Source organism: Palaemon carinicauda, chromosome 28 (assembly GCF_036898095.1).
Source record: "Palaemon carinicauda isolate YSFRI2023 chromosome 28, ASM3689809v2, whole genome shotgun sequence".
NCBI classification, from domain to species: Eukaryota; Metazoa; Arthropoda; class Malacostraca; order Decapoda; family Palaemonidae; genus Palaemon; species Palaemon carinicauda.
This window is the reverse complement of record NC_090752.1, coordinates 63,548,999-63,560,288: the sequence shown is the minus strand read 5'-3', so window position 1 is coordinate 63,560,288 and position 11,290 is coordinate 63,548,999. Positions and strand designations below refer to the sequence as shown.

At 37.4% G+C, this 11,290-nt stretch overlaps 1 protein-coding gene across 1 annotated transcript; it reads right to left on the bottom strand.

Annotated features, from left to right (window-relative positions):
* Positions 1–282: 282 nt before the first annotated feature.
* Positions 283–1,710, bottom strand: LOC137621858 (paternally-expressed gene 3 protein-like). Its single transcript, XM_068352365.1, has one exon. The coding sequence runs from the start codon at positions 1,708–1,710 to the stop codon at positions 283–285; it is 1,428 nt and encodes a 475-aa protein (XP_068208466.1).
* Between the last annotated feature and the right edge of the window lie 9,580 nt (positions 1,711–11,290).

The window sequence follows — 11,290 nt, the reverse complement described above, 5'->3', positions numbered from 1 at the left end:
TCGTTTAAAGTGCATATATCTATATAAGAAGATATCGTTAATTTATATTTTTTACTACTCGATTCTTTACAGTTAAAGATTGGAGTTGAACGTAAACTATTCCAACTTTTAAAGATCAATATCATGTAATTTTTTCATAGCCTGAACTTTTGTAAGTTGATATCATGTTCACCTTTTAAGCGTACTATTTCAGAGTCTTATCAAAGGTAATTAACAAGCAAACTTTATCTAACATTGCCTTCACTGAGAAGGTAACTAGAAAGACTTTTTCAAACAATTATTTCAGGTTCTACAAATGTTACAACTGTCCATGCGACACGAAGATACAGCCGCGTCCATGCGACACGAAGATACAGCCGCGTCCATGCGACACGAAGATACAGCCGCGTCCATGCGACACGAAGATACAGCCGCGTCCATGCGACACGAAGATACAGCCGCGTCCATGCGACACGAAGATACAGCCGCGTCCATGCGACACGGAGATACAGCCGCGTCCATGCGACACGGAGATACAGCCGCGTCCTTGAGACACGAAGATACAGCCGCGTCCATGAGACACGAAGATACAGCCGCGTCCATGAGACACGAAGATACAGCCGCGTCCATGCGACACGAAGATACAGCCGCGTCCATGCGACACGAAGATACAGCCGCGTCCATGCGACACGAAGATACAGCCGCGTCCATGCGACACGAAGATACAGCCGCGTCCATGCGACACGAAGATACAGCCGCGTCCATGCGACACGAAGATACAGCCGCGTCCATGCGACACGAAGATACAGCCGCGTCCATGCGACACGAAGATACAGCCGCGTCCATGCGAAACGGAGATACAGCCGCGTCCATGCGACACTGAGATACAGCCGCGTCCTTGAGACACGAAGATACAGCCGCGTCCATGAGACACGAAGATACAGCCGCGTCCATGAGACACGAAGATACAGCCGCGTCCATGAGACACGAAGATACAGCCGCGTCCATGAGACACGAAGATACAGCCGCGTCCATGAGACACGAAGATACAGCCGCGTCCATGAGACACGAAGATACAGCCGCGTCCATGAGACACGAAGATACAGCCGCGTCCATGCGACACGAAGATACAGCCGCGTCCATGCGACACGAAGATACAGCCGCGTCCATGCGACACGAATATACAGCCGCGTCCATGCGACACGAAGATACAGCCGCGTCCATGCGACACGAAGATACAGCCGCGTCCATGCGACACGAAGATACAGCCGCGTCCATGCGACACGAAGATACAGCCGCGTCCATGCGACACGAAGATACAGCCGCGTCCATGCGACACGAAGATACAGCCGCGTCCATGCGACACGAAGATACAGCCGCGTCCATGCGACACGAAGATACAGCCGCGTCCATGCGACACGAAGATACAGCCGCGTCCATGCGACACGAAGATACAGCCGCGTCCATGCGACACGAAGATACAGCCGCGTCCATGCGACACGAAGATACAGCCGCGTCTTGGCGACACGAAGATACAGCCGCGTCTTGGCGACACGAAGAAACATCCGCGTCTTGGCGACACGAAGAAACAGCCGCGTCTTGGCGACACGAAGAAACAGCCGCGTCTTGGCGACACGAAGAAACAGCCGCGTCTTGGCGACACGAAGAAACAGCCGCGTCTTGGCGACATGAAGAAATAGCCGCGTCTTGGCGACATGAAGAAATAGCCATGTCTTTGTGACATTAAGAAATAGCCATGTCTTTGTGATACCCAGAAAAGACATATCAATTGTTGCGTTTTATAGCTGCTAAAAGTACCGCCGCCTAGTTCAGAACAACAAAATTAATCATCGTTTATGATAGAATAAATGTAAAAAAACAAGGAAAGAGAGAGAACGTAAGAGAAAGAAAACGAGAGAGATCGTAAGAAAAAGAAAAAAAGAGAATGCAAGAGAAAAAAACGAGAGAGAACGTAAGAGAAAAAAACGAGAGAGAGAGAACGCATGAAAAAAAAACGAGAGGACGCAAGAGAAAAAAAACGAGAGAGAACGCAAGAGAAAAAAAAAACAAGAGAACGCAAGAGAAAAAAAATAAGAGAGAAAACGTAAGAGAAATAAAGCGAGAGAGAGAACGTAAGAGAAATAAAGCGAGAGAGAGAGAGAGAGAGAGAGAGAGAGAGAGAGAGAGAGAGAGAGAGAGAGAGAGAGAGAGAGAACGCAACAAAGAAAACGAGAGATAGAACACAACAAAGAAAACGAGAGAGAGAGAGAGAGAGAGAGAGAGAGAGAGAGAGAGAGAGAGAGAGAGAGAGAGAGAGAGAGAAATATTAGACTTCTAATAGTGAATATATCAAAAATCAGGTAAACAAACAACAGCAATAATTGAAAATCTACGAACTGTGAGAAACTTTGCCTTTAAAACACTAAACCAAACATTAAAGATGTTAAAGCAATTGTTGATTGGTATTCTTAATGACTTAGACATACGGCTGTAAAGCTTTGGACAAGCACTTTATTCCGGGCCAGTGCTTGTATTAAAGGTGAAGGAGACTATTCAAGCATAGTTGTAAAAGCATTGAGAGAGAAAAAACATAGGAACGTACAATAACGTCTATGAATTAAATCTAGTGATTTAATGGATTGGGTGATACTTTATCGTCATTATCATATTTTCTGTAAGTCGAGCTGTAACCGCTGTATTAAAATTAGCATGCTGAACAGTCCTATCAAAATATAAGCAAAGTTTAAACCGTAAAACTTTGACATTAGAAGCCGCTACCAAACTAATACTTCAGGAACTATCAGAATGTCTTTAAACGACCTTGGAAGACTTATAATCTCTTGATTGATATGAAATATAATTTTTCCCCGAGGATAGATATCTTACTTTTTTTACTTTTACGGGTTTATTTCTCGCCCTCCATCAAACACTAAAGGTCTGTTCAGGCGGGCCTTGGTGTGTGAAAAAAATAATTTCTTTCCAGTTGATATTTTGCTCTGTATCGTTATCAGTTATTTCGCTAGCATTTGTATTCAGGCTTAATAGTTTTCAGGTCACTATTATAACACTTTCTAAAAAGATAAGTCTTCAGGTTTTTCTTGAAAGCTGCCACATTATTGCTATTCTTGATATCGAGTGGAAGGTCGTTAAAGAGTCTCGGTGCAGCATAGCTGAACGTTCTTCCTCCTATTGTATGATTCACACTAATATCGAATAGTCTATGTGGGTCATCTGCATGTCTAACTCTTACAGCGGCGCTGGTAGCTTCAGGGTAGGGGACCAAGCAATCACGAAGATATTTAGGCTTATCACTTGTAAGTGCTTTGTGAGTCAACAAGCAAATTTTAAATTTAATTCTAGCCTTAACAGGTAACCAATGTAGATCGATCAGTGCAGGAGTTATTCTCTCCCGAAATTTAATGCCTTTTATCAGTCTAGCCGCCCGGTTTTGCACATTTTGAAGCTTTCTTAGTAGTGAATTGGGGAATTTGTAGTACAGAGAATTGCAATAATCAAGCCTTGATATTACATGACTCATCACTAAAATTTTTGTACTGCCCTCTGTTAAATATTTTCTAATAAATGCTATGTTTCTCAGGTGATAGTTACACACTTTCACTGTGTTCACAATTTGGTCCTTCATTGACAAATTACAGTCTATCAGTACACCCAAATTTTTCACAACAGGCACAATCCCAACATCAGCATCACCAATTCTTATACTTTGAATTAACTGGTAATTCTTCAAAGCCACCTTTGTGCCAAAGAACATACATTCTGTTTTATCATCATTTAATTTGAGCTTTTTCCTCTGCATCCATGTTTTTATTTCAGTCATTATCTCATCAATTTTCTTCTTTGTATCTTGTGTTGTTGAAATTGAGAGGTAAAACTGAGTATCATCTGCATATAGTTTAAAACCCACTTTTTGTTTTTTCAAGATGTGTGATAGCTCGATAGTATATATGTTAAACAAGATAGGGCCCAGGACACTACCCTGTGGTACACCCTTCATAAGAATTCTCTCATTGGATCGGTTTCCAGAAACTTCTACAATAGTCTTCCTGTTCACTAAGTAACTTCGCAAAAATTTCAGTGCTTCCTCAGTCACCCCAATAGACTTTAAGTCGTCAAGTAAGTACTCGTGCACAACAGTGTCAAAAGCAGCACTAAGATCTAACAATTAAAATTCCACACTTTCCCCCATCAAGAAGACCTATCATATCATTCATTATTGAGCACAAAGTGGTTTCTGTAGAATGATTAGCTCTGTAGGCCGATTGATTTTCCGGGAATACCTCTAACTCGTCAATATGCGCCCATAATTGCTCACTTATGACTTTTTCAATAAGCTTTGACACGTAGGATAAATTTGAAATGGGCCTATATGAATTTAGCTCGTTTACATCACCTTTCCCTTTGTAAATTGGTTTGATCAACGCAGTTTTTTCACAGCTAGAAAAACAGAATTGTGATATACTTAGGTTAATTATGTTCAGGTAAATATTATATACAACTTGCTTGTTTGGAGCTTCACTTATTGAACTGTTTGGGAAAGGGTCGTTTCCACAATATGTATTCTTCATCTCTCTCATAACCTTTAACAAGTCGCACATATTTATTTCCTTAAATTTTATTAACTTCTTTCCCTCCTTCACTGGCATAGCTGACTGTCCTTCCAAGTGATTTTGGGGGAAGCCTCTATAGATTTTATCAATTTTTTCACTAAAGAATATAGCAAAACTCTCTGCACAAACATTGTCAGGCAAGACATTTTTTCTTTAATCCCATCAAATCATAAAGGTTTTTGTGAAAGTCCTTCATGTTATTGGGTTTTTTTACATTCGCCGTTGTAGAATTTTCTTTTTGTTTTTTCTAACAGGATGTTATAGTCATTTCTGGCCTTATTATATAGATTTCTGGCTTGTAAGGATTTGGCTCTTTTCCATCTACCTTCCATCTTACGTCTGTGTCTTTTTGCCTTTAATAGCTCACTATTATACCATCAAACATTTTCGCGTACCACTATTTGTTTGTTCTTTATGGGACACATGGTATCGTACATTTTTCCAAAATTGTCGTTGTATTTCTTGGTATAGCACCCAACACATTCTATGTCTACCATATGTTCACATTGTGTGTTCACACAAGACATTTGCGCTACACTAGCTTCAATAAAATTCTCAGCATCAAAATTTTCCCGTTCCCCATATGTGATCCATTTTTTCAATACTCTGGTGCAATTTATACTAACATTAAAGGTGATGAGTTTATGTGTTTTTGAGATCTCAAAGTCTGGTTCCACTTCAAGGTTTTTTATTAGGTCTGAGTCTTTTCCACACATGACCAAGTCGAGTGTATGACCACCTACTGACGTTGATACCAAAACACTGTTTATTAAATTAAACATCTCAAATACTTCCTTGAGTTCTTTAGCCTTATTATCATTTTCATCATCTACCCAACAGTTAAAGTCTCCACCAATTAATGTATTTTTAATATCGTCCACCACACCCACAAGAATACTAAATTCTTCAATGAATTTAGTCATATTACTCGCTGGTGGTCTATATAATGATATTATATTCAATACCTTATTGTTTCTTGTCAGTTTTAAACAGATATATTCAAACGTTTCAAATATTATTTCATTCATGATAGAAACCTTAGAGAAGGTTTTCGACACAAAGACACCCACTCCTCCTCCAGTTTTGTCCTTTCTAGGTACGTGGTAGAAATCGTGAGTACACGGCGTCATCTCCTGAATCTTTGAGTTATCACTAATATTTCCCTGCAACCAAGTTTCCGTTAATAAGCATAAATCAAATTCCATTTCGTTAATAAGATTTCTAATCTTTATGGTTTTATTCCCCACCGATTGAATATTTATCAGACCACACTTAACCAATGGGCTAGACTCCATGATCGGTTCTATTTTTTATCCTGGTAAGCTCCTCCTTGTATACTTTACAGTTATCGTCATATGTCTTATGATTCGTATCATTGTAATTCCTCACTGTGCAGTTATGACACTTTAACGTATTTACAGTACAATCCGTGGTTCGATGATCCTGGCTACACTTGGCACATACCTGAGTCTTGCTACAATTTTCAGCAGTATGACCAAATTCCTGGCATTTATAACACTGAAATACATTGTAGGAATCAGATTTTACAGCATCCTCCAAGCGTGGTATATACTCTATCATCTCTTTTACGGAAGACTTTCCTGATAGTTGGACTACACTTTATAATGACGTGTAATTTACCGCTTTGTCTTGATTTAAACTTCCTTATCAATTTAAAAGTCTTCTTCATTTTCACATATATCATTCAACCATTCATTCTTCTCCATTATACTGGCAATTATATCATCTTCATTTTCATCAATATTGCAGACCTTGATCTTCGGTTTAAGTAGATCCTTTTTATCTACTTCTACCTTAATGTCATTCTTGACCTCTTCTAAGTAATTTTTAGCCTTTTCTAACCCAGTTTTATCCGCAAAATTAACTATCAAATGGCCTTGTTTAGAGGTTTTGACCTGTTCGACATTCGTGGTTATCTTCTTCATGATAGTTTATTTGATATCTGAAGCCTTCTTATTTTCCTCCGTAGATTTTATAACCAAAGTGTTTCTTGATTTCAACTTGCTTGCATATGTAGTCTTGGTCACATTCTCTTTTTCGTATTCCATAAGTTTCTCTTTCAGCTCAACAATTTCTTGACGCATATCAATGTATTGAGCAGTTATCATATCCATAAAACCAGACATCTGTTGTTGTACATTTACCTTCATATCTGCTATGTTGATGCTTAGTCTCGTCATGTCATCAACACATGCAGTCTCAACACATTTTGGACATTTATAAATGATGTTCCTGCTTTTTAAAAGAGTACTTGTACCATCCCTTAAATTAGAGCAAGCTTCTTCATCATGGTACCATTTTCGGCATTCATCGCATTGTATCCCATCATCGACATAGGACTCACAGTGCCCACACATGCCATGATTGCCTAAGTCATCACATTCTTCATAAGCTGCTGCCATTATATTTTCCTCTTTTCCTTGGAGTACCGTGTCGATTTCAGTCACAAATAGATCGAAATCATTCACGGGATTACGTTTTCCTTTTCGTTTTCTAAGGAAGGACATATTGAATCATTTTTCAATGAACTTTTCAAGTAGTCCCGCCCCGACACAAAAATGCTGGGTCAGGCCTTTCACTACAGACCTCACATACAAGGAAACCACTGATTTTTAGCACTATATTTCACTAATATCAATACTAGCAAACACCCACAAAGAGATTTTTCATAGTATAAACAACGAGATATACAATGATTCCGTTTAAAGCCAGATTCGATACAGAGCATTGAAACACACGTCCACACCCGCGGACAACTCAAAAAAAAAAAAAAAAAAAAAAAAAAAAAAAAAACAAGATCCTAAAATGAATATAATGTTGCTAAAATGCATTTAGAATTTAGACTATTCTTAGATTCATAGAACTATTATAGACCGAATCTGGCTATGAACTTACTTCACAAGGCACCGCCAATACTGAGGCCATTTAGCGAACATGTGCAATAAGGGTAAAACCCAGAAATTACAGTAAGGAGGTAAAATTAAGAGGCAATACAGTAAGGTGGAAGAGATGGGACATGGGAGTTTAAAAGGGTTTGCAACTAGAGCATGAAAGAACAATGCAATAAGCTTCAAAGTAATGGTGCACAGCTTGATACAGACTAAAATACCATCCAGCCCCCAATGGGGGTTTTCAGTAGTTCTTCGTCCTGTATTTAATCGCCCAGCATAATATAAGGCTAGATGTATGGAAGAGAGATTAAATATATTCAGTTTGACCCATCATTCATGGTAATATTGTAGATTAAATGCTAATTGTGAAACTATTTTTTTCCAAATAAACTTTGGCAAATTGTTTATCTACGATGGTAGTTTATCATGAGAGCCAACGGTCTGTTTTATAGAACACTAGCTTTCTTCCTTCTCCAATTCTACAACTGTTGTCTCAAATCTTTCATATTTATTCCAAAATTCCTTAAATTTAACAGCCAAATCCATAGGAGGATCCAATAAATCACTTTATAGGCTTCTATCAACCCTTCAATTCTAATAATTCGCTTATTTGCTTTACATTCGTTTTCTATCTAATATTTTCACACCAAGTTTTATTACGATAAATATTATCAAATGGGAGTGTATAATCCTAAGTATCATCCATACCACACTTCCAAGACTAATTTTCTCATACCAAACCTTTTTATACTTAATTTATAGTTTCTGCAATCACAAGACTTCTATGACAAAATATCAGGGATGCATAAACTTTATGATCAAATCACCCTTTGATAGAGACCCCTAGCCTTCGTAACATTAATTCAAAGTTCATTAAATCTAAATAATAATCACTCCACCCTTAGCAGTTTAAAGAATTCTCAAAAACACACGTCAGGAAACGAGTACTTCATCAAGAGTGATCAAATTTTCTTTCTACCTTCAGCCATTACTCCACTATTTATGGTGTTGAATAGTTATAACACTTATCACCCCACATGACCAGAAACGAAGTAGATCGTCAAACTGATGATCAAACTCCATTTTTAAATTCTGCCATCAGTCTGTCCTTTAGGAATGTTTAAAAAAAAAAAAAAAAAAAAAAACTTTGGTCTTAACCTACATGCCATATAACAAACTTATTCTAAAGGTTTAAAAGCCGCTTATGAATGGCAGGGGCAAGTGACAGTGACATTGCCCTATCTAGTAGGACAATGCCCTATCTAGTAGGACAATGCCCTATCTAGTAGGACAATGCCCTATCTAGTAGGACAATGCCCTATCTAGTAGGACAATGCCCTAGAGACTGACCATATATACATATGATCAGCGCCCATGCCCCGTCTCCACCCAATCTAGGATAGAGGGCGGCCATCACTCTGTCCTTTAGGAATGTTTAAAAAACAAAAACAATGAATATATAACGCGTGGGTCTTGACCTACATGGCATAAAAAACTATTCTAATGGTTTAAAAGCCGCTTATGAATGGCAGGGGCAAGTGACAGTGACATTGCCCTATCGAGTAGGACAATGCCCTGGAGACTGACCATATATACATATGATCAGCGCCCATGCCCGGTCTCCACCCAATCTAGGACCGAGAAAGGCCAGGCAATGGACGCTGATGCCTAGGCAGATAGACCTATAGGGTCCCTAAACACCACACCCCCATCCTTAGCTCGCAAAGATATAGAAGTCGCAGTGACCAAAGAAACTTAACAAGTTTGAGGGGGACTATGCCCAGTCTGACGTTCACCAACCAGACTTTACCACATCGGCCACCACAACCACGAAATACTACTGTACCTAATTTATTAAGAGATTGTGGCATATGCTTTCAAAGCTTTTTGCTTATTTCTGATAGCAATGTTTATGGTAAAATTTGAAAAAATTTCCAAAAAAAAACCTCGTGAGAAGCAATTACATTGTTATATTGACAGAAACAGAATTCTCGATAAATATAGAATTGTCATTATATTACATAGTTTGTCTCCTTTCTTTTGTACCATGTGAACCAAGACATTCTTTTATTGCTCCCCTAATTGGTCGTCAAAAAATAATGATCTTGTCAATGACTGATTACAATTCATCTAACGTTATTAGATGAAAGTCCCGAATCTTAATGGATTCCTGCTTTCTAAATCTATTAACGTCTTCTCCCTCTTTAAATCTAATTACAAAGAATTTTTGTCTTTATTTAGAAAAGAACAAGACTTATCTGCGTTTAAGTTCAAATTGAATCTTTCTCCATTACCAAGATATCCAGGGCAGTTCTCGAGAGCTATTAATTGTTTAAGATATTAGTAAGTAAAGCAGGAACTAGAGGACCCCTCAAGAGCGCAGACCTCCGCCGCGGCAGCTAATTCCTCGACCTTTTACAAGACCTTGACCTTTGACCTTAACATGTATTAATTGTTCTGAATTTTCAAACAAATATAAACCAAGATTGAAGTCTGTGACAACGATATTCAAACTTATGGCTGGTTACGTGAATTTGAAATTTTGCTTGACCGTGACCTTCATCTTTGACCTTTACTCTCCAAATTATTTCCAGCTTACTGCATAACAGTTAACCCCGGCAATATTATAAATTTTATGTATAATGCTCATTTAGTTTTCCATGAATTAATTCTACTGCCCAGGTATGTTTAGTCAGTCAGTTATAAGAATACATATAATTTTATCAATTTTATGTATGATGTTAATTTAGTTTTCCAGGAATTAATTTTACTGCCCAGGTATGTTTAGTCAGTTATAATGATCAAATTAATTTTAATCAATTTTATTTATGTTCATTTAGTGATTATTAAATCTTAATAAAATTCATATTTTATTAAAAAGTTTTATCAACTATAGAATTAGAAAATCAAACAAAAATAACCGATGCATTAATTGTAACCAAGAGATTGACAATAATGAAATTCATATTTTATTAGTTTTATTAATTATTAATTCAGAAAATCAAACAAAAATAACTGAAGTTATTGTAACCAAGAGATTAACAAAAGCAATAACAAACAAAAATAAAACTCAATGATAACCATAAATAAACTCCGGAATAATCATGAACAACAACAGCAATAATAATCATAGATAAGAGCAATAATAACTAAAAAAATAAAGCAATGATATTCAGGAACAAAATAAAAAACCATAAATCAAAATAATTACTATGTAAAATAGTAATAATAACTATGAACAATAACAAATTCAATGATAACCATGAACAAAACAAAAGAAACCCTAATGATCATGAACAATAACTAAAGTAAAATTAATATTCACAGACATGTGATAAAAAAAAAGAAATAAAGACAGAAAAAAAAATAAAACACCACTCACTGTCTCACAAAGTTTCTTCAATTAAGTGATATTTCATCATGTTAGAATCAGTTTTGATGCTAGATATTTGCACTAACAAGTAGATATTTAAGTCTGCCACTTAAGACTTAGTTCGAACAGGTTATAGAGAGTGGTAAGTTTAAAACCCTTATCGCATATATGTGAACTTCTTCGTTAGTAATTTTTAGGAGGATAGAATTTTATTTTTGGCTATTCAAAACTATTTATGGATAGAATAGAATATTCAAACCTCAAGATCCAACTTTTTTTTTTTTTTTTTGTGGGGGGGGGGGGGGGTTAAGAGTAAAGTTTAAATTATCCTCAAAGAATTTACTGAGAAGAATCTTGTGCACTAAATTACTCCCAAGAGCTTAACTGAAGGAACAATA